The sequence below is a fragment of the Ictalurus punctatus genome, chromosome 20, assembly GCF_001660625.3.
Source record: "Ictalurus punctatus breed USDA103 chromosome 20, Coco_2.0, whole genome shotgun sequence".
In the NCBI taxonomy this organism is placed as follows: Eukaryota; Metazoa; Chordata; class Actinopteri; order Siluriformes; family Ictaluridae; genus Ictalurus; species Ictalurus punctatus.
Window position 1 is genome coordinate 20,439,233 of NC_030435.2, and position 24,062 is coordinate 20,463,294.

At 40.9% G+C, this 24,062-nt stretch overlaps 1 protein-coding gene across 2 annotated transcripts; it reads right to left on the reverse strand.

Annotated features, from left to right (window-relative positions):
* Positions 1-263: 263 nt before the first annotated feature.
* Positions 264-24,020, reverse strand: ap1m1 (adaptor related protein complex 1 subunit mu 1). 2 transcript variants are annotated; one of them, XM_017496250.3, is made up of 12 exons: positions 23,827-24,020; positions 20,542-20,698; positions 18,950-19,017; positions 18,745-18,875; positions 18,426-18,573; positions 17,046-17,172; positions 16,546-16,688; positions 16,367-16,438; positions 15,928-16,086; positions 15,565-15,690; positions 5,767-5,842; positions 264-4,507 (listed from the first exon to the last, which is right to left on the reverse strand). In XM_017496250.3, exons 1-12 carry the CDS (start codon positions 23,866-23,868, stop codon positions 4,485-4,487), a joined length of 1,272 nt encoding a protein of 423 aa, XP_017351739.1. In that variant the 5' UTR covers positions 23,869-24,020; the 3' UTR covers positions 264-4,484. The 2 variants fall into 2 exon arrangements, with proteins under 2 accessions (XP_017351739.1, XP_053529536.1); XM_053673561.1 differs by lacking the exon at positions 23,827-24,020 and adding an exon at positions 22,965-23,245.
* Between the last annotated feature and the right edge of the window lie 42 nt (positions 24,021-24,062).

A 24,062-nucleotide genomic window follows, 5' to 3' on the forward strand; every position in this document is an offset into this window, starting at 1 on the left:
CTGTGACTCTGCGTAGGATAGGTAATATGGAAAATGGATGAATGGAGCGACACGTTTCTTCGTTTCAAGCTTCTCTTAGCGTTTTTCCGGCCCTGAAATAGGCTCCCTAAAGCGTAAACCATTTCAAAACAAGGGTGTGGTTCGTTTCAGAAGTCAATGGCGAAGTCAATGGTTTCGCTTTCAAGCAGGAACACACATTTCGCATCATAGGAATGTATTAATAAGTACTAGAACAGGCTATAATAAGACAAGTCCACATGAAGTGCTGAGAAAAGAAGAACTTCATTTCGTCTTCATTGACATGCCATGTTCAGGAGAGCGCACGTATGCGACTCGCTTTTCATCGCCAACCGTACAGGTCATGCATCATCTCGATAGTGATTTCTAATTTCTCTCATTTCTTCCCAATCAGGTCAGATCTATGCAGCAGAGCGGAGAAACACATATACACATAACGTATGCTGCTATGTCGTAACAGAGTGTACAGGAGTTTAAATTAATCATACATCCTAAACCGCACAACGTTAGTAACAGGAATTGGACTTGCTTGCAATGACATCAAGCACCGTTTTGGTGTGAAATGGCATTATTCTTATTATTATTATTATTATTTTTTAATTAGAATTTACGCTTTTGTGGTAAACATGAAAGTCGTATCATTGACATACCGACATCTTGAACTCTACTCGTTTGCGAATACTGAAAACAAAAATGTCGGACATTGTAAAAAAAAAAAAAAATAATAATAATAATAAACAAAAAAACCTAATAAACACAGTAAACGGTATACAATCGACAGATGAAAATACAATGGAGAGAATAGAACAGTGAAGGAAATGATTTACCTGTAAGCTTTATGACTGAGCTTTTGTAAATGTATATCTGTTAACGATAAGAGATGACCTTTAAAATGAATTTTAAACAAAAATACTGTCTCTTTATATTTGATATTAAGTATCAGTGACGAAAACAAAACAAAAGATTGAAACGTGCTTAAGCATGGGTGGACAAATCACTAACCTGGGGAGCCAGGACGAGTAAATTTCATGTTCGGGCTGTAAAGGCCGAATTATACTTGATTTTAACTGTGTGTACGCAAAATGGCTGCCGGACGTGTCCTGAAGTCGGCTGGGAACGTCCTCGGAAATGAAGGTCTGCGTAATCGCAATACCGACGTAAACAGCGGAGACATTATAGCACCGTGTGGCGCTGCATCCGCTACCGAATAAAAACTATCATCGTGCCACAAATCACATACTTAGTAGTATAGTATTCGACACAGTGACTGAGTACTGGTTTTTGAGTACTGGTACTGAGTATACGAGTATATGTTTAGTGTTTTTAATTTTAAAATCCGCTCACGTAACCTTGAAACCAACTGAAACATACTGTCTTTTTTGCGCACTAGCCTTTTTGGATTTTCCAGACTAGTAAATATTTGTGAACATAAGGTCAGGGTCTTCGAATCGAGACGCAGATAACGACAACCATCAAGACGACGGTGGAAAAGTTTCGAGAAACAGCTCGTCCGTGTGAGTAACAGACAGAACGTCTGTACGTAAAAGTGCTAAACATTTTACAGTTTGGCTTGGACATGGTATATACAGTGCCCTGCACTAATACTGGCACTCTTGGTAAATATGTGCACACAAGGCTGGGGAAAAATTGTCATTATTGTTTAATCTTATGAGATTTTGTTCAAAGAATTCACAAATATAATCCCTTCTCGTGGATATCAAACACCACAGGTTTATCAAAACTATTATCTTTGTTAAATATAGGTGTGTGACAATTTTTGGCACCCCTATGAATTCATATGAGAAATATATTTGAAGAAAAAATTTTGTACACCTGGGTGACTAGGAACAGGACATTGTTCAACTAGGTCTTCCTGTTTCACAGGGGTATTAATATGATGTGACGTAGACCAAATTCCCTTAATCATTCATTACAATAAGACCAAGGAGTATAGCTGTGATGTGCGGGAAAAGGTGGTTGAGCTTCACACAATGGGGCGTGTCTATAAGAAAATAGCACCAGCATTGAAAATGCCCGTTTCCAGCATCAGGGCAATCATTAAGAAGCTCCAGTCAACTGGAAGTGTTATGAATCAACCTGGAATTGGACGTGTGTCTGTATCGTCTCAACGCACTGTGAAGAGGACGGTTCGAGTGGACAAAACATCTCCAAGGATCACAGCTGGAGAATTGAAGAAGTTAGTCACGTCTTGGGGTCAGAAAGTCTCCAAAACTACAATCCGAAGTCACCTACATCACCACAAGCTGTTTGGAAGGGTTTCAAGAAAAAAGCCTCTACTCTACTCCAAAAACAGACTCGAGCGTCTTCAGTGTGCCGACACTACTGGATCTTCAAATGGGATCGGGGTCTACGGTCAGATGAAACCAGAATAGAGCTTTTTGGTAATAAACACAGAGGTGGTTTTGTGCACACAGAGAGGTAGCCAGATGGAAAAGTTCCTCATGCCCACGGTTAAATATGCTGGTGGCTCTTTAATGTTTTGGGCTGTTTTTCTGTCAGAGGACCTGGACATGTTGTTAGGAAACATGGCTTCATGGACTCAATCAAATATCAACAGATTTTAAATGAAAACCTGACTGCCTCTGCCAGAAAGATTATAATTGGAGTGGTTGGATCTTCCAGCAGGACAACGATGCAAAACATACATCAAAATCAACACAAAAATGGTTTACTGACTGCAAAATCAAGGTCCTGCCATGGCCATCCAAGTCGTCTGACTTGAAAACCATAGAAAACCTGTGCAGTGAACTGGGAACTGAGTGTCCACCAGCGTGGACCTCGAAATGTGAAGGATCTGGGGAGATTCTGTAAAGAGGGAGGAATGATCTCAGATCCCTTGCCATGTATTCTCCAACCTCATCAGGCGTTATAGGAGAAGACTCAGACCTGTTATCATTGCAAAGGGAGGTAGCACGAAAGTATTAACTAAAAGGGTGCCAATAATTGTTTCCCACCTATATTTAACGAAGACCTTTTTTTTTTTTTTTCTGATAAACCCGTGTATTGTTCGCAGTTGTCCGATATCCATGAGAGCAGAGTATTTTTGAACAAAAGATCAAAAAAATAAACAATAAAGACAATTTTTCACAGCCTTCTTTGCTCATATTTACCAACAGTGCCAATATTAGTGGAGGGCACTGTAGCTTTCTTCACTTTTAACCCTCCGAATGTATATAAAATACACAAGGGTGTATGTGAACAATGCCATTTGTGTCGCTGCCGTTTGTGCACACCCACAAAAGGCCATGAGTAAAAGTCAAGTATAAACCAGGCTTTAGGTATTTATTCACAGGTGCCCAATGGAGACGTAGGTTTAAAAACCTAAGAAGCAAAAAAAAAACTCAAAAGAAAATGTTTATATTTGGCAAAAACGTCACGGCTCACAGTGAAACATCGCAATGTTGTAACTACAGCAGGTACCTCCGAATCCCACCACCTGCCGCACTACACACATCGACGATCTGGCAGAACATTTTGTTGGTTTTAATTAGCCAGAATAATTAGATCTTAAAAGAAGAAACTTTCCTACATAATGAGAGAAAATTAAAGACTGGCCAGACTTATATAATCCGTTACGTGCGACGCGAGGACCAAACATCGTATCTCGCAACTAAAACATCAACCGACGACTCGCTAACTTTATGTCGAGGTTGCAAAAACGATGTGTTAAATTGATAAGGTTTGTTCCCCATAATCTATATTAATGCACTTAACAAGCTAACTTTCTCGCCAAAATACATGACATCACATCACATCACATTAGATACCACTTTTTAGCTTCAGTTAGTTTTCCAGGCAACCAAAACATGAGCCTGAGCAACACACGGGAGATTTTACTTGCCCGATGGGCTAACTAACCAACGTATGATTTGTCCACCTCTGGTAGTAAATAGTACATACTATTACATGCACTGTAAACACTCCTGTAACACACATAACTGATTACACACAACCACTACGCAGGATTGTTTTAAACTGGTTGTGAAGGAAACAGCTCTCCTACCATTGACCATAAACAGAAGGAATTTCTCTGAACATACAGAGAGACACAGATGGGTTTTTTGCAGATGGTCCGCAAAAAAAATAATAAAGAAAGAAAAAAAAAAAAAAAACAAACCAGGGCCTGTGTCACAGCAAGCCTGAGACACACAAGTGTTTGCGAGACTTCTCAGAGCAGCTCACTACTTTACACTATAACTCATTAACTTATCAAATTAACTTGTGTATGAACCAATAACGGGATTCAAAAGCACTATTTGAAATGAGCTCCCAATGGACAGGTGCGTTGGATAAGCAGTCCTTGAAGGTCTTTGATATCATGAAACCAGAGAGAGACAGAGAGAGAGAGAGAGTGAGAGAAAGAGAGGCAGAAAGAGAGATGGAGAGAGAGAGAGATCCAAGTCCACGTGGGTCAGACAGCAGGAGATGAGATGAGTGAAGTTCTACTACTGGGTCCGGAGCTGATAGTCTGCAAAGAAACAAGGAAATGAGGCACGCTTAATTAAACAGTTCCAAACGGCAGGAAATTGGGGGTGGGGAGTGGTCGAGAAAAAAAAAAAAAAGGAAAAAAAGAAAAAAAGTTAATTGTGGCAGCTGAGCTTTCCACCCGGCCGACCAAGAACACGATGCAAAATAAAACAGGGTTTGGAGACGAGAGATAACCTGATGATAGTGGCTTAAATTCAGGATATGAGACACTGCAAACGCAGACATGAGAGAGACAGGGGATATCTGCTGCACAATAAATACACAAATGTATCAATAAAGGAGGTTTGGGTTTGGCTTCTGAATAGCATATGATGTAGATGTAGAATAATAATAATAATAATAATAATAATAATAATAATAATAATAATAAGCATAATAATAATAATAAGCAGCATAATAATAATAATGTATTAGTATTGGATGAAAAAAAAAAAGTCTAATTACGCCATTATAATTAATGATGATAATTAGTGTAACATGAAAGATCAAATTTGCTGTAGTGATATACCAAACATAAAAATAACATCTAAAGAAAATTGTATCTTTATTTATATTGAGATTTTGGAAGCAAGTGCTCTGCTGTTCTCCGGCCACTTTGGCTTAAAATGACACTTTTCCCAAATCAAAAGAATCACGTTAACACACACCCTTGTGTAGTTTGACTAACCCTGTATTATCCAGAGTGTGTGTGTGTGTGTGCTACTACGTTAATGGGTTAATGTGCTATTAGACCAAGCCTCAAAAACCAGATTAAGGATATCCTTAAACACAAGACCTTACAGATGAAGACTTGAGGCCTTTCATTTACACAACTCGGTCTCACCACGAATCCAATCTAACCAAGTTACATTTGAAATTCGAGAAAGTACAGAATGCCCCAACTTTCTCCATCGTACTATTGACTCAGCACAGCATCTCTGCAGTGAGCCAAGTTCGATCTTGTTCTTCTCGAACATCCTCTTTTCACAGAAACCATTGCATCTCCATACACAACTCTCTCTCGATCTCTGTCTCTCCTTTACTGAATTGCCCAATCGTTGCCCAATACCGTAACAGTGCAACACTGCAAAATAGTGATAAATATAGTGCCAGAAGGACTGTGAGAACAGTGTGTTTGGAGTGAGCATCATTTTACCACACACACTTTAATTGGTGTTATAACTTTGCCCCCCCCCATACTGTATACTATAGAGAGCTTATTATTATTATTCATGGGTTGACATGAGTGATGATGCTTACCTCCATTCTGAGTGATGTATCGTACCCATGGGAGCGCTTGGTATCCACTCTTCTCAATGATCTTCAGATAACGCACCTGTTTAAAATAATAAATAAATAAATAAATAAATAAATAAATAAATGGTGATTTCAGTACAGATCGACACGGTCTTGGGAATTACACTCGGAACCCTTCGCGTTAATAGCGTACAACCTGAACAGCTGAGCAACTATTCCATCATCATTATAACACACATCCGAAAAATACTGTATTAGTAATGCTTATCGATCGGAAGTTCTCCGAGTAAGCAATCCAACACTCTGGGGCACGCTGTTATAGGAAAAAAAGAATAAAAATCAACAACATGGTGCTGAGATGCGGTCCATTTCTTATACCACGTTTTAGTCATTAAAGAACGATGCATCGCGATAAACAAAGACAAAAATGCAAATAGACGGGTTACTGAGAAACCGCGAAAGACGTCCCTGTGGTGGAAAACGTACAGCTTTGGACACTGGAGACTCCTTCCAAAAATGCTAAATAAGCATCTTACTGAAAACGTCAACATTACAACAATTACATTTTTTTTATATATATATATCCGTTTAAGTGGAGTGTACACCATACAAGTCCCCGTGCAATCATTATTATTATTATTATTATTATTATTATTATTCAGTCTGTACAGGATTTCACCGAGTTCATTTCACAATCATTGATTGTTGCGGCCAGAAACTACCGGAATTGGCGAAATTGCAATTGCATGAAATCTTTCGCAGTGATGTTTGGTGGTAAACGAGACCTTTTAGCTGAACTCATGTTCGACACACGTGATCAAGAAGGACTTTGGCTGAATGCCAAACGCGTCTTGGCCCAAATCTGCTGGAAAAACTACAGTAATCGAACTAAAAATTGCAAAATCCGCGATCGTAAAATCCTGGAGGCGCTGCTTAAAAGTCGGTACTATTGCCGGGGCCGCTGTTACAGAAAATTAACTCGATACCTTCTGACTGATCAGAATCAAGCGTTCTGTGGTATAACACCTATTAATACATTATGTGGCGAAACATAGTTGTGTTCAAGAGCTTGTTTTACACATAGTACTGGCACCAAAGCCTGGGAAAGTGACCGAAGTGACACACAGGAAGCATTTGAAGAAGTGAGATTGAGGAAATGGCACCTTTCTTCCCTGCAGAGATATTGAGACATGCTCCGTGACCTTGATAATCAGCTGTTGCATCACTATAACTTTGCACAATCACACAGAAAAAAAAAAAAAAAAAAAGAAGAAAAACAATATAGAACACACTGAAAAGGCAGTGGTGAAAAGCAACTCAGATATTCTGGAGGTTATCTAGTACACTGGGTGTTCTCCCAAAGTAAACGCGTAGTAAAATTCGAAGCCCTGCCATCTGGCCTATTCGAACACTGTATTCCCGAAGGACAGACGATCCAAAATAGCATGTGTGTAGACGAAATAGCAACTAGGCTTTTTTATTTTTTCTTCTTCTTTTTTACAAGAAGCAAATTCAGAGCATGCATCAATATAGGCTGAAGTTTAAAAACAGCCTCTCTGGCTATTTCCAATCAAATTTGGTGGAGAACCCCACCAACGCAGAGTCGCTTCTGTGCATATTTCAGGCTATGCATGTGGACTTTAGTTGGGTGCAGCAGTGCCACCCTGGGTGCAGCGTCCACTATTTAAAACTCATCAAAACCTCCCTTTGGACCGACCCAGACGGGCCCGTGCACACACTGGCACGGTGACGAGACGGTCACGACTCGAGATCTCCAAATGTGGCTTTGTGTTCACGGCCTTTCGGGCCACAGACCATGTCAAAGTGGTGGTTAGGCAGCGCTTGGTTCATGTCAGAGAGTTTATAAAGTGCTGCGTCACTACAACGCCAAGGCACTATACTGTCAGAAACGGCTCCAGAAGACCGAGTGCACGGTTCCCATTTAACCAAAAGTCACCTTACAAGACAAGTGTAGACAGTGTATTTGGTGCCCAAGACGTCTTTGGATCAGCGTGTGTGTTTACTGGTGTACGCTGGTCTTTCATTAACGCGGCATGGCGTGGCCTAGTAGACCTTGTGGCCTACAGAGCATGCTTTGCAGCAAGGAGACAGACTCCCAGACTTTCACAGACATGCAGTCTAGTCACTTTTTCTCCCAAAAGTCTGCACTTGTAAAACTCCAAAACATGCTGGAGAGCTTGGTCGTCGAGTCAGCACTCTGGACGGGCAATGGGTCGAGGTCATGACACCTGAGAGGACACCTCAAGCGCTAAACCTAATAAATAAACAGAACTGCAAGTAATGAGGAAATGGTTTATACTTATTCTACAAGCTGATCTCAGTTCAGTCTAAAATGAGGGGTGGATGCGAAGACGCTAATCGAGATGCTTTGGTGTTTCAGTGGTGGAACCATCACCACACTCATTCCAGACCAGTGAGAAAGCAATTATGTATAATCTCTTATAAAAAAAAAAAAAAAAAAACTACTTAAGTATCATTGTACGTATAACTGACTAAATGAAAATTACAGGCCTCTATGTAAGGCCAGGCCCTAGCCGTTGAGACTGATTAACTGTTAAGGGTGACATCTTAAGTGTGGGAGAGCAACCACCTTTTTTGTCCTTGCTGTCCTCGAGACGAGACCGATCGTGCTTAAAAGTGGGATCATGAATTTGAGAGCGGTGCCGCCTCGTGTCATTACGGACTCTCTAAAATGCCACCCATAAAGTCTTGAGCGCAGATCTTGCATGGCTGCAGAAAAACAGGGCTAAATCCAGCCATACTAGAGAAAAAGAAAAAGAAAATCCCTCTAAAACATTACTTTAAGAATCACGGGGGCGCAAACACACAGGAGGGAGTCTCCGTTCACGGGCCGTACGAGGACACCAGTGAAGCAGCCAGACATGCTCACCACAGGAGAGAGACAGGGAGATGGAATGGGTGAGTGTGTATATAAGCGTAAGGGTTATCAAAGCATCCCTGAGGTTTTGTCCCAAGGCAAGTCAGCAAGTTCACTCAGCAGCCGTCTGGCAGGGCAGAATCGTAAGCAGCACAACTCTTAAATTTCACGCAGAAATTCTAATCTTTTCCCAGTTCATCAGCAGGAGGGTGGTTATGAAATGCTTCAAATCCAAATCCATATAGACCATGATGGCAGATTCTTGTTTGGTATGAGGATACGCTTGTGTTTACCATCCAACATGTAAATTAAGGATCCACTGATTCAGTAGATCTATTAGAGCGATACTGGCCTGAAACTTTGGATCGGTTTTGGGACCGATCAAGTACTCAACAGAGAAAACACAGGGGTACTCGATTACCCCATTCCTGAAGGAAGGGGGGTGATTTTGCACCATTTTTATGTTTATATTATGTTAGTTAGTGTTTTGTCTTTGCATTCTCAACTTACATTTCAGCCTGAAGCGATGCCGTTTTTTTAATTCCGTCAACATCTTACGAAAGCCTCGTCGTCTCAAACCATTCGTTAATAGATCTAGTCAATAAACATAGCCAAGAACTGCAGTCGCAGGAAGCAGCCATTTGACTGAAGCAGTTAGTCGTGAGTTAGAGAGATACCGTTAATAACAGACAAAACCTTAATAATCTTTAAAGACGATTCTGTGAACGTTTTTCACTCCAGTGTCTATACCAGATATGCTAAAAAGCTCGTTGGGTTGAAAATGTTTTCTAGCCAGAAACTGAATCACGCATGCGAAGTGACGCGCAGACAGCCGATCAGACTTCTAGCTCTAATATTCTGAAGCTTTTGGTCAATAAAGTGTTGTATCCTATCTGAGACGACACTATGAAAGAGGTTAATAGAGTCTAGTGTTGAATTTGTTTTGTTTAAAAAGCTTAAATGCAAGACGATTTCATGTATCGGGGGAGTTAAATGACAGCTTTGTGGGGGGTTTTTGTTACGTGTTTCTCATCGGTATTTCCATGTCAATGTACATTTTCGGAGCAATAGGTAGCTAGGTTGTGGTACAGCTATGGCCTAGAGTAAGGCTCGATTCTGACCTAATGTAAGACTACGGCTTCACTTCTGGTAATATTTAAGTTTTATTGATGGATCCAAGTTTTACATTGACTACACAAACTTCAAATGCATCCATCCATACAAATTACCATCAATCCATCCATCTAAATTTCCTTCAATCCATCCATCCATCCAAGTTTCCTTCAATCCATCCATCCATCCAAGTTTCCTTCAATCCATCCATCCATCTAAATTTCCTTCAATCCATCCGTCCATCCATCCATCCATCCAAGTTTCCAATCCATCAATCCAAGTTTCCTTCAATCTATCCATCCATCATCCAAGTTTTCATCAATCCATACATCCATCCAAGTTTCCAATCCATCCAAGTTTCCAATCCATCAATCCAAGTTTCCTTCAATCCATCCATTTAAGCTTCCATCAATCCATCCATCCAAGTTTCCATCAATCCATCCATCCAAGTTTCCTTCAATCCATCAATCCATCCAAGTTTCCTTCAATCCATCCATTAATCCATCCAAGTTTCCTTCAATCCATCCATCCATCCATCCAAGTTTCCTTCAATCCATCCATCCAAGTTTCCTTCAATCCATCCATCCAAGTTTCCTTCAATCCATCCATCCAAGTTTCCTTCAATCCATCCATTAATCCATCCAAGTTTCCTTCAATCCATCCATCCATCCATCCATCCAAGTTTCCTTCAATCCATCCATCCAAGTTTCCTTCAATCCATCCATCCAAGTTTCCTTCAATCCATCCATCCATCCATCCAAGTTTCCTTCAATCCATCCATCCATCCATCCAAGTTTCCTTCAATCCATCCATCCAAGCAAGTTTCCTTCAATCCATCCATCCAAGCAAGTTTTTATCCACTTCCATCTTTCCATACTTTCTATCCATTCTTCCATTTATCCTTCCGTCTATCCAAGCTTCCATCCATCCCTCTATGTGAGGTTGCATCTGCCCACCCAAGTTTGCATCCATCCGTCCAAGTTTCCATCCATCCATCCATCCAAGTATAGACCCATTCATCCAAGTTTCCTTCCACCCATCAGTCCTAATTACTCATTATTACCAAGTAGTAGATTTCGACATGTAATGTGTATTTTTTGTGAACTTGTGTGATGTTGACTAACACAACACGAGACACGCATTCTCTTGAATCGGAGTCAACACGGCGGTGATTTCCCGCAATACAGTCATGACGTCTGCAGAGAGCAAGCTACTCTGTTGTAAGGATGTTGATACACCAGAGCTCCGACAACGATATTGAACAAAAAAGGGATCAGTTCATCCTCCTGCAAATGTCTGTTTGTCTTAAAAAGAAAATTGAGCATAAAATCTGATCAAAACAAAAAGCTGCTTTGAGGCCATAATGGGGGAAAAAGAGAAAAAAAAAAAAAAAAACAGGCGTACATAAAAATGAAAGAAATTAGCGAGAGGAAATCTCACATAAGTTAACTATTTAATTCGATTTGAGAAATGAATGATTCTTTCCTCATAATCCTGCTCATCGAGGAGGGGGAAAATCGAGTTAAACGAGAGGTTTAGCGACTTTGAGTTCCGTGTGGGATGCTTAATACAACTTAATCCACAAAAGAGAGGAAATCTCCTCTGCTTCCCCATTTCATTCACTCCCTTTCAAAATCATATAAAATCAGCACTAATCGTATTGGCCGAGGAGCGGAGGAGTGTCAGGAGCAGATTGTACGGCTCCTTTAAGACCATCATGCTGAACTCTACAGAGCAAGACAGGGCACCCAGAGTTCAGCCAAACTTACACACACACACACACACACACACACACACACACACACACACACACACACACACACACACAATTCATTCCCAGTGATGAGTGACTTAACAACACGCTGTATACATACATTCACACATCAGGATATTATACCTTAAAATCCCAGCAGCTGTTTTTGGTGTGTGAAATGACACTTTAAAGCCCGTTCCCACTGGGACGTATTTCGACGTGTTTTTTTTTTGTGTGTGTGTGCTCACACCCACGTGTAAAATGGGGCGATACGAGGTGGCGCTGCGCAACGTTCCGTTTCGGACACCTGCTTACCACGGAGAAGAAAAAGAGAGCCAGTATTTACATCTTCACAAAAAGTCGTTCACACGCTTTTACTTCTTAATCAAGGCTTTATTTAGCTAATATAACCACAACGGCCCTTAAACACCATGTACGTGCATTTCTTATCCATCAACAGAGCGCGAATCACTTTGCACAGGTGAAATGGAGACTTTGGAAACACTGCCCTAGTGAAACCTCTTAAACTGAGCAGAAGATCCAACGACGGCTGCATTTGTGTTTTAGTCATTTTTTGAGAATAATTTCAGAGAAATATTCTGGCCTGCGCACTAATCAGAGAGATAGACCTTGCTGATAAAGATTATAAGGCATATAGACGGGGGATTACATTTGGTGTAAATGCCCACAAGAGGCATTTAATCCAGATTGAAATGAAAACCTCCAGATTTCCTACAAGTGTAAATTCTTCAATATCTCTAACCCAAGCAAATCCCTTCCAAATACGTGTAAAGAATCAAACATGATGGTGTGTGCTGTTACAGGAAGTCCAAGTGCATGCAGATAAAATCTTATCGCGATACAATCCACATAAAACCACTAGGTGTGCAAACAGATGTAAAGACTACGACTCAAAGCCTCGAACACTCCCTGATTTGTGACTCAAACATGCCGGCGTGTCCGGCTTGTCTGAATATACGAGCCAGGAGAATATTTTAAAGTGAAGTTGAATTACCATAAAGCTTCAACATTTAGCTTAAACATTCGAGGATCACCCCGCTCAAGAAATTGCCCCAGATTGTCCCCGATTAAAACAAGCTGTACATCTGATTAATAAAAACAAGCTAGTGTCAGGCTCTGAAATCACCAAAGACACACTTACATGTGCAACAACAACCTAATGTTAATCCGATTAATACGACACTCTGATTAAGAAACGAGCATGCAAACAGCGATTACTGAGGACCGTAATCCGATTAAACTCGTACTCGAAGTAAACACAAATGGAATTAAGACGTGTGGAGTATTGCTGTTTTAGTCGCATTATCGACGTGCGTTACAGACATGTACACACCTTAATCACACTATTAACGTCGTGTGGGAGTTTTCACCGCATTGTGCGACAGGACACGTTCACACACGGCAGCGCTCGACCGTTTGCGTCCGAAACCACATACTTACCTGCTATATAGTAGGAGAAATACATGCATCTCGGCTACCATATAGACGGTAAGTACACGGTTTGGGACGCGCCCGCAGCTTCAAGCAGTCGTCTATTTGCACGTACAGCGCGACAAATAATTAACTGCACTTGAAGGGGTCGTAAAAATTGACAACAAAAACACCCAAAACTGTATAACGTCGGTCCCATAACGAAGACCGACTCACGTCGATACGTGAAATTCTGGAGGGAACGTCGGCCGGCGTCTCGTCGTGCTGTTAATCGCGTATGTTCTCTAACATGTAAAACGGGAACATGAAAGGAGTATTCTAAAAGCGACTCGTGTAAACACCTAAATCACATTACTGTCTTATTCAGAATAACTCCAATAATTAGATTACTGCTGTCCATGTAAACGTGGTCACTGTAAAGCCCGCCACACTAACGCGTATCTAAAGATATTTACATACAGTTACACCACAGCACTGTTCAATGCTTGATTTCATTTTTATGATTTAATTTTCCATAACAGAAGCTCTGACAACAGTGTCATTGCTCCTAGAGTAACAAGTTCCACAGAAACGGATTAAACGGAGAGTGTTCTGTGAGATGTTTATTGAACATTTTTTGGAAGGAGTCTCCAGTGTCAATAGCTGTATAGTTGTAAGTTGAAGTTTTCCCACCGCAGGAAAGTCTTCAGGCTGGAAAGGTTTTTGCGGTTTCTCTGTAATCCGTCAAGCTGCTTTTTTGGTCTGATAAAATGTGTGTGATGCGTTGCTCTTCAGTTAAGAAAAGTCGGCAGAGTGACGTGGTATAAAAAAACGTTATTTTAAAATATTCGACTTCGGGATGGCAGCAGTAACTCGGACCACATCTCAGCACCCTGTCTGCGATTTATTTTCTAGAACAGCGGGACCCCCCCAGTATTTGCTTGCTTACTTAGAGTCCACAGTGTCAGAGATAAAGCTGTCATTCACAAGAAAGAGGAGTTTGTGTGCTTTCTCAGTAATGTGACGAGCCGCATTTCTTCATCTTATTACCTTCAAAAGAGAGGCGAGGCGAGGCGAGGCGAGGCTGAGGGTAGCACTGTTTATAGCCACAATAACTTTAGTGACTGCAGGGACTTGTGTCATGGATGTTTAGCGACATAAATGGAAATGATAAAGGACTATAAATGGATGGAAAAGTATGATTTGGAAAAGTCGTATTTTAATCAATAAAAATCTGCGACCTGCTCTGGAATAAGAAGAATACACTTCATGACCTGCTGTTTAAAGAAAGTAATCAAACTGGTTAAGCTGGTAACAAAAAGAATATAAACATTGATTATTTTCTAATAACGACACATCCCAAGTGTTTTATTCCTTACAGGACTGATCACCAGAATTACAGCAAATTATTCCTATTTGTATGTCATTTTATGTAGGAGAGATTTCATTTCATTCGAACGTGACCGTGACCCCTGAGGGCGAGTATAAATGCCGACTTGTCGAACTGGTCCCATAATGTACTACTCAAGATTCAAGTATCAATCCACAAAGCACAAACGTCTCAGAGAACAGAAGCTGGTTTACTCTGCAATCTAGTGACACAGGCAGTGTAAACAGTCAAGGTCTCATTTTCAGAGACACAGCTGTTTGCCGAGCAGATCAGGGGTCCTTCTCATTTTTTCTTGTTTCCCTTCTTCACTTATAAAAGAAATAAAAACACACAGGAGGAATCTCCTTAAGCTTAATAACCAAATGAAGCATCACTTTTCACCGGGCAGAATGAGTCTGCATTCGCACAATATGATGTCATTACACACTGACTGGACATGTCTTTCAAAGGGTTTCTCGTTTAAACACTTAATATAATTCTGTATTTGTGGTTTTTATCAGCATATCGTTTATAGGGTTTAATGAAATTAAATGTACTGAAAGATTGCGGACTTGATTCGCTTTCTAGGCTGAAAGGTAGTAATGCAGCAGTGAGAGTGCTGGGATGCAACCTTGGGGAGCAGGTAGAGGTGGAAGAATGGATAGGGTGCCATCTTGTGTCAGTAAATGGAAAGACAATCGGTATAGGTGAGTAAGTGTATGGATGAGAATCTCTACCATCTCTTTTCCATCCAAATAGTTCGTGTTCTGGTTCCAGAGCCCATTCTCGACTTTGTTACGGTTACGGGATTCAAGACTGAGGTAGATTCGGGACTGGGCGAATTTGGGGATTCAGGATTGGGCGAACTCGGGGATTCAGGACTGGGCGAACTCGGGCATTCAGGACTGGGCGAACTCGGGCATTCAGGACTGGGCGAACTCGGGCATTCAGGACTGGGCGAACTCGGGCATTCAGGACTGGGCGAACTCGGGCATTCAGGACTGGGCGAACTCGGGCATTCAGGACTGGGCGAACTCGGGCATTCAGGACTGGGCGAACTCGGGCATTCAGGACTGGGCGGATTTGGTAATGGGCAAATTTGGGATTTTGTATTGTGTGAATTTTGTCCATTAACACAGAACCGTTCCAGAATCGCAATGAATTTGAAAACCAATCACACCAAAATGCAATTAGTACTTATGATTAGTAATATTATGAGAAAACACACACTCGTACCTGAATTCCAGAGGTGGTGAAGTAGGGGATCTCGAATTTAACACTAATCGGTGGCTTTCCTTCTTTATCCTCAGCTTCCACACTAGGCAGACCAAAGTGCGCTCTCATCAAATATTCCTTACCTCCCTGTGCACATGTGTGAGAAAGAGAGAAAGAAAGAAAGAAAGAAAGAAAGAAAGAAAGAGAGAGAGAGAGAAATCAAGTAAATCCACTTAGAATTTAAAGCAAATGTTAGCTTGTTACACAAAAGTAGGAACTGCATCACCTCTTTAAAGAAACACTGACTAGTGTGTAAAATTGTGTGTGTGTGTGTGTGTGTGTGTGTGTGTGTGTGTGTGTGTGACAGAGCGCTCATGTACTTACAGGGAAAGATTTAATGGACCAGACGATCTCGCTGTTCTCAGGGACCCATTTCACGCTCCCCACCGTGGTCTTAAACTTGGGCGAGTCTGCGTCCGTGGGCACTGGTATATGGATCTCCACATTATTGGCAGTAGAGCGGCGTTTAAACTGTGATTTGGCCTGAAACACCGGAAATCTGGATAAGGCAGGATGTTGCATTCCAACTTCAGACACTAAAATTCATCTGGAGACTGTTTAGGGTCTCACTACAGCTTAATACATAGAAGATCAGTCTAATGAAGTCTGCCAAGTCTAGTGAAATGAACGTATTCATTTATTACAATTAATTCTACAGCCTAGGAGTGGCGTCAGAGGAAAGACCAGCACCTATAAACCTTAGCCAGATGCACAGATGTCTGTCTTCTCTGGTGAGGAGGAATAAAAAGAAATCAGTTCTGACCTTTATCATGTACTCGATTCTGCTGTGCGAATGCTTCTCGATCACAGACTCAATCCAGATCAGGGGCTTCACCTGGAAAGTGCATAAGGTGCATAAAGGTCATCAAGTGGTGTGATAAAAGAAGTGTGTGTGTGTGTGTGTGTGTGTGTGTGAGACAGAGAGAGAGCAGGGGTACTCACGTGTGTGTTAAGGCGGTACGACATGAGCTCGAACTCTCCGTCTGGAGGGATGAAGGAGATGGTGCGGTCGTTCTCGAAGCGGGACAGCCGTACACACTGGTGGAACTTCACGTCCTCCAACTCTACAGACTTACTCTTCCCTCCTGAAGATGGCAAATAATTATATAATTAAATAAATATTATTATTATTATAATTATTATTATTATTATTATTATTATTATATGGGCGTGACTAAAGCATTAACTCACTATCGTGAAGCTAAATGACTCTTTCCCAGCAGAATCTCGAATACACACCAAGTTTAACATAAATAACATGATATAGATAATATATATATATAACCTTCATAACTAATCTTTTCTTATAACCATAATGTTTTAATGCACATGAATATATACTGTACATACCGATTGCCTTTTACACAGAAATACACATCACTGTAAATATATCTTTGTCCCTTACTACAGTGGAGGAAGAATAGGAAGAAAAGCAAACTCACGTCCAGTGTTTTCGAACAGGACCTTGTCGTTAAGACCCAGACGCAGCTCGGGCATGCCCGAAAGAAACACTCGCATTTTAATGGAGCCCACAATCTCACTGCGGAGGACGTTTCCGTTGGCACTGACCTGTGAAGAGACCAGCGGAACGTTTACCCGTCTGGGGAGCCTCTACGTTTTTATGGATTTCTGGCGGGAGAAATATTCAACGCGCAAACCGTGACGAGCAAAGCTAGCGTAAAGTTACACAAGTCTGCCTATAGGGCATCGTATTAACCCTTGAGCGGTCCCTCAAGGATTTCGCGACCGCAGAAATCAAGCGGACGCCACGATATTCGGAGGAGCTTGCGATTTTTGCAGAATTACGGCGGATTTCCCGCAGATCTGGGCCGACGTCACCACGACGCCCGTTCAGCCAAAGCCCTCTTCCATTTACATGATGAAAAGGTCTCATTTACGAACAAACATCACCACGAAAGACCGTGCAAAACAATCTCGTGCAAATGCGATTTCGCCAATTCAAGTAGTTTCCTGCAAAATAAAGGCACAAAAAACTAAAAAAAAAAAAGCCACCGCAAAATCAAGCGTTTTTCACCACAACAATTACTAAAAAGAAAATAAATAAATTAATTAAAAACTCCATGAAATCCTGTATGGACTGATTGAGTATTTATTCTAGTAACTCAGATCTTATAATTGAGGCTTGCAGGAACACTTGTGCCACTAGGATTTGAAGTTTTTTAGTCACGTTTTTTTTTCCCGTTTAATTGTGTACGAAGACTTAATAAAAACTAAATAAACTTATAAACTTAATAGAAACTAAATAAAATCAAATTTCTTATACTAATCAAATTGGACTTTAAACGAATCTAGAAAATAACAGAAATTCGGTGCATCATAAAATCTATGCAAAGGAAAAACAAACAGGATTTGATCGTTATTTCAGCCAATCAGCAGCCAAGAAATGGCCAAGTGCATCATGGTACATCTATAAACTTGATACATTGAATTCACAATGTTGTGTGATTTTTTATTTTATTCAAGTATATAATAAATAAATAAATAAATGAATAAATAAATAAATAAATAAACCCTCGACTACACGACATTCGAATCCAAATCTTTTCATATTACTGTTGCATGTATCCATGGCAACAATATAGTGCACTGAAAACTATATACTGTATACCTGATTATGTCTAAACTAAAACAGAAGAAAAGTTGGAGTTGGAGGAAGTCCAGCTGAACGGTAATCGCTAACGACCCGCGGGCTCTTTCACGCCACGCTGTTCTCTTCCCTGTGATGGATTTGTGTGTTTGTTTCCAGAAGCAGAACCGGAGTCTAAAAGTGTGAGCGTCTGTTCTAAAAACGGTGCGCCTACCAGAAGATTGACGGACTCGATGACGTCCAGGAAAACCTCGTTCTTCCTGTACTTGATGCCCTCTGACCTCCAGGACACGGCGTTGGTGACGGTGGCGGGCGGACGAGGAGCTCCCGTGTCTAACTTGTGCCCCTCTTGTGTGATGTATCTGAACAAACACGGATATTAAGACGATAAATAAACACAACGTCCGGGGAAAAGGGAAGAAGAAAAAAAAAAGGCACCAGAGGGTCAGGATTCTGGAGAATTGTGGGAGAAGAACATCTGTAAAACATTAAAGGACAGATAAAGAGCCTGTGATGGACGATGTGATACTGACTCCTGCAGGATTTTGCTGTCCGTCGTCTGCGGATAGCCGAAATCCATGAGCTCGTCCAGCAGCTCGTAAATGATGACGAAGTTATCTCGGATGCTCTCCTCCTCCAGCTCCTTAAAATACTCGGAGAAAACCTGACACCGCAAAACAACAAATTACACAAACCACGGTATTTTATCTACACGGCGTTTACGTACGATACGCTTACCTGCACGATTTTATACAGGAACGAGAAAACCAGAGAGACGCAGGCATTCTTCTTAGACGTAGCGACAACTAGGCGGCAGAGTTAAGGGAAAACACAAGTCCACAACGTCGAAGGGTGCAAAATCCACACGCGTTGTTTCGTAACGCAAACGGGAAGTTACAACCTCGAAGCTGTACGGGAACTAACCGGTCTTGCAGACGTCTCAGCTGGAGCAAAAGACCACTCTTTCTTTTCCCGATACCATCAACCATGTGACAAGACCTTCACAGTAAAACTCTTTCACAAATAAATAAATAAATAAATAAATAAATAAATCACTTATATAAGAAATACAATAAATATCACAATGGATAACATACGAACGTAATAAAGTCTAATAACATCCTACGGAAAGAAAAAATCTCTTTACGGGTTTCAGTGCTGTTTTAGAAAAATAATCAACTTCTAATTACAGTAGTTCCACTGAGCCTCATCATGTTTTATTCATTGTGTAAGGAGAGGCTTGTCCTGACGTTATTGTTATTACGTTTCTCGCAGTACACCGGCGTAATCGACTTATCGGACATTTTCAATCGGTATGAACAAATGCGTTATTTTAATCGCCGCGAGTGTGTTATAAGATTAGTCGGGACACCGCTGGGTTTCTGTGTGTAGAGTATCGTGAATCTGTGACGCTGTTTAAGATAAGATATAACTTTATCAATCCCCCGTAGGGGAAATTTAGGTCCACATAGCAGCACGAAGGAATATAAAAGAAAAGAAAATTTACACGAGCGCGTTTCTGTTTTAAAACGAGAGTGAAATCGATCCTCGTCCACGCTGGCGTTTCCGCCGTGTTTCAGAAACGATCCTCGTCCACGCTACAGGACTACACGGAAACGCATGTCACATGACCGTTCGTGCACACTGGGCATGAGCATACAAGTGTAAACAGGAAGTTGGTTGCTAGTCCAAACCTTGCGTGTCTATGTAGGGCTTACGCCGCTCCAAACGAGATTTGTGGGCGGTCGCTCTAATCGTCGCTCACCTCCTGCGCATGTACGCAGCTGCAGTGTTATAAAATACAGAATTTAAGTGCAAAATGGCTGCTACGAATGACGACAAAGTCAGCAAAGCTTGCGGTTCAGTCTCCAGGTTGTTGTGTATACGATCGAGGTAGCGTAACGGTCATGTGATAGGGGCTTGATGAATCAGAGAAGGATACGCGATGATGCAGAAGAACCAATCAGGGGACGAATGTGGGCGGAGCCATACTTTCGTTTTGGTCTGTTTACACTGAAACGCGGGCCAGGAAACTACGACGGGGTTTTTGGCGTTTACGAAAGTCTCTGTCGGAGTAGTGTAGACGACAGGCGTAACCGTAGCAACAGTTATGCGTTTTTAAAGCGAAAACGCACTAGTGTAAACAGGGCCTGTGTTTAGCTGCTGGTGAGCAGGGCGATGGGAAAGGGGAGGGGTGAGAGACCCTTGCTGGGCAAACTATTCACACCTCTCCACAATAACATGAACAGCTTCTACTGCTTTCCTAGAACTACATCTAGCACACAGCGATGTAGAGAGATCAAACCTTCGCCCGAGAGTGAAAAGGATACGGTAAAGGTTGTTGTGTTTGATCCACATGAAGCGCACTCCTCCGTGGGCCAGGATGGGAGACAGAGTGCCTTCCTCCTCCTTATCCATCAGCAGGGTCATGAAGTGCTCGATCTCGGACATGTCCACATCGCCGCGATAGTTACGGCAAATTAGGACCTAGCAAAAAAAAAGCACACCCACACACACAATAAGTTAAGCGAGTAAATCCGCAACTCTCCTGCAGCTGCAGAGGAAATCCTCCAGCAGCAATGTTGGCCTTGACTGATGTGGCGTGTTACGTGGTGATAACTGTGATTAACTGCTACAATACACTTATATTGTAAAATATCGCAGGTATCGTCTTTACCCTTACAACACGGATCAACTCCGGTGTTGTAGTAGAGAGCGAAGTAAAGAGAAACGCACAGGCAGCTGATGGGACATTAAACTAGATTTACATCTGTGTAAACAAAATACCTGAATATATAGTTCATCTACACTGCCGGTCAAAAGTTTGTGGACACTCGGCCGAAACGTTTCTCATGATCTTAGGTGTGTGATTAAATGTTTGCAAACGGTGTCCTAGACGAAAATATAATCGTGCCGACGTATTCATTTCTTTCATCAGACTAAAACTAACATTTTATTTACAAAAAATGTATTTATTTATTTTTAAACGGACGACTCGGAGCGAAATATTCCGGAAAGCAGCCGATAAGAGTCCGGCGTCGGTGGGAACTCCTTTAATACTGTTTAAAAAGCTTCTCGGGGAAATTCCTCAAGAAATCGGTTGAGAAAACGCCAAGAATACATTTCTGGAAATTCTAGGCGAAAAGGGCGTCTACTTTGAAGATGTTAACATATTAAAATTATTTATTTATTTATTTTGGGGGGAAAAAATCGTTCCATTTGTGTTACTCTTCTAAAATGAGGAGAAAAAATACAAATAAAGAATGAGTGTGTCTAAACGTTTGACAGGTAGTGTATTTGAATACGGATATTTACTTATTTAACCGGTAGAATAAATGCTTCATTAAATGTGGCGAAATCATGTTAAACATCTTTCCTGTTTTGGACTGATTTGTAATACAAAGATAAAATGAACAGAATTTTTTTTTTTTTTTTTTTTTTAAATAATGTTTAAAATACACACAACTAAAGCTTTACTGAATCTCAGATCAATTTTTTTTTTAAAAATTGCTGGTCAACACTCAGCAGCAATGCAAATTTATAATTTTTTATTTTATTAAATTTTTTTTTTTTTTTTTTTTTTTTTTTTTTTAAACGAAACTATTACATCTAAACACGGAAATAAATGCTTCACGTGAGCTCAACGTGAAAACATTAACTCGACGGCATCAAGGATTTAGGAGAATTTTTTAATTTGCTGTTAGGGAAATATTTATTTATTTATTGCCGCTTTTTTAAAAATGCTTTGTGAATTACTTTTGAAGTGAAGATTTATTTTTTATTTTTTAAATTTAGGACCAAAATACCTGTTCTTTTTAAACAATGTCTCATAATTAAGCAAACAGGAACTACTTTTAGGGGGGTTTTGTGTGCAATTTCAACCCTAGACCTTCTACATAAGCTTAAAAATAATTAATAAATAAATAAATGCATAATAACAAGATAGGAAAAGCTCATCAGGACAAGACAGAAAGAAGACGCACCGTTACTGGTAGAAAGATAGATGACAAATAGAGTGACAAGTAGAAAGTCAGATGGAGTGAGAGAGTGACGAGTCGAGAGACGGACCGAGAGTGACGAATCGAGAGACTGAATGAGAGTGACGAGTCGAGAGACTGAATGAGAGTGACGAATCGAGAGACTGAATGAGAGTGACGAGTCGAGAGACGGACTGAGAGTGACGAGTCGAGAGACGGACTGAGAGTGACTAATCGAGAGACGGACTGAGAGTGACGAATCGAGAGACGGACTGTGACAAATCGAGAGACGAACTGAGAGTGACTAATCGAGAGACGGACTGAGAGTGACTAATCGAGAGACGGGCTGAGATTGTGTTATCAGTAGAAACGCAGAAGGAGTGAGAGGGTGATGCTAGATTGCTAGAAAGTAATATGAAGAGAGGGAGAGTGTGTGAGTGTGTGTGTTACTGGTAGATTGATTGTCAGTACGTTTACATGGACAACAATAATCCGATATTAACCCGATACTCTGATTAAGAAACTAGCATGTAAACAGCGATTATGGATGACCTTAATCTGATTAAATTCATACTCGAAGTAAACACAAATGGAATTAAGGCGTGTGGAGTATTCCTGTTTTAGTCGCATTATCGAGAGATGGTTAGAGAAAGTGTGGCACAGATAGATAGATAGATAGATCGATAGATAGATAGATAGATATGTGTGTGTTCTGAACCACGCTGTGAACCCCTCACAATATGGAGGTCTGAAGAGAGAAATTAGGAAGCACCTACCTACAGACTATCCCAAGACAAGTACAGGTCCAACATCAGGCCTTCTTTCTGGGTCATTTGAACCCTCCGAAACCGTGGTAATGTCTATAAATATGTCAAATAACTATACTTGTATATGTAGTTATTAATAAATATAGTCATGTTAAAAGTATGTGCACCCTGTCAAGTCCTCCATGTTACCACAAAATTTATTAAATGTAAGAATGTTGTGTACAAAACATTTTTTAAACCGAAATGCAATTACAGTTATCTAGTTTAGACGTACAGTTCATCCAAAAAATAAAAAACGACGAGAAGACAAATAAATATATATATTTAATAAAGATATAAAAAGATAAGCTACTGAAGGGAAGGGAAGTGAAGTGAATGACAGGTCAGCACTGTGAGCTAACGGTTACCGTGAGAAGGATGACTTGGCAGCGGCTCAACCAAACAAATGAGCTAATGTTCACCGACTAGCATATTAGCTAGTGTTGGATAAATACCGTGTGTGCTCGCTGCAACGATACAAGATTAAATAAGCTAATAAAAATACAAAGCGTTTAGGGATGAAAATGAAATAACTTCAGTTCTTCTTTTTTGAACACTGGACCTCAAACGGAATACGGTTTGTTTTCTTTCCCACCCGTCTTCCCCAGCACGCATTCCCCATCCTTCGCTAGGATTGGTCAGTGCTGTTGGTATGTTTATTGAAACAGTGACCTGATTGGCCAAGCGTGTGAAAGATCAGCCAATCACACGGCAAAAAAGGCGGGGTAGGAAAGAATACAGGTGGAAATAGCTAGCTAGCAATGAGTGACAACTAATTAGAGGGTTAGCATTAGCCAGTAGCATGAGCACCCAGCGGTTCCCGTTATCTTACCTTGCCTTTCAGATCTAACACGTAAACTGCGCTGGCAGACATTTTGGATGTCCTGAGATCGCTTCAAGACGAAGCGAGAGGTTTTAAAATCCAAACAATCTCACGGTGGTCAGTCCTAAGGTTTTAATAAACGTTAAAGAAATGACGGCATCAGTGACAAATACGGATTTTTTTTTTTTTTTTTTTTTTTTTTTTTGCAGGGAGTGTAATAATCATGGCGCGGTTCTATCTAGCGC

Bases quoted from the DNA above. Each gene is read 5' to 3' on its own strand.
- ap1m1 (XM_017496250.3), bottom strand. From the start codon at position 23,868: ATGTCTGCCAGCGCAGTTTACGTGTTAGATCTGAAAGGCAAG. The intron at 17,173-18,425 runs GTAGGCGCACCG...GTCTCTTCACAG, and splicing joins TCGAGTCCGTCAATCTTCTG to GTCAGTGCCAACGGAAACGT. The intron at 15,691-15,927 runs GTAAGTACATGA...ACATGTGCACAG, and splicing joins GGTCCATTAAATCTTTCCCT to GGAGGTAAGGAATATTTGAT.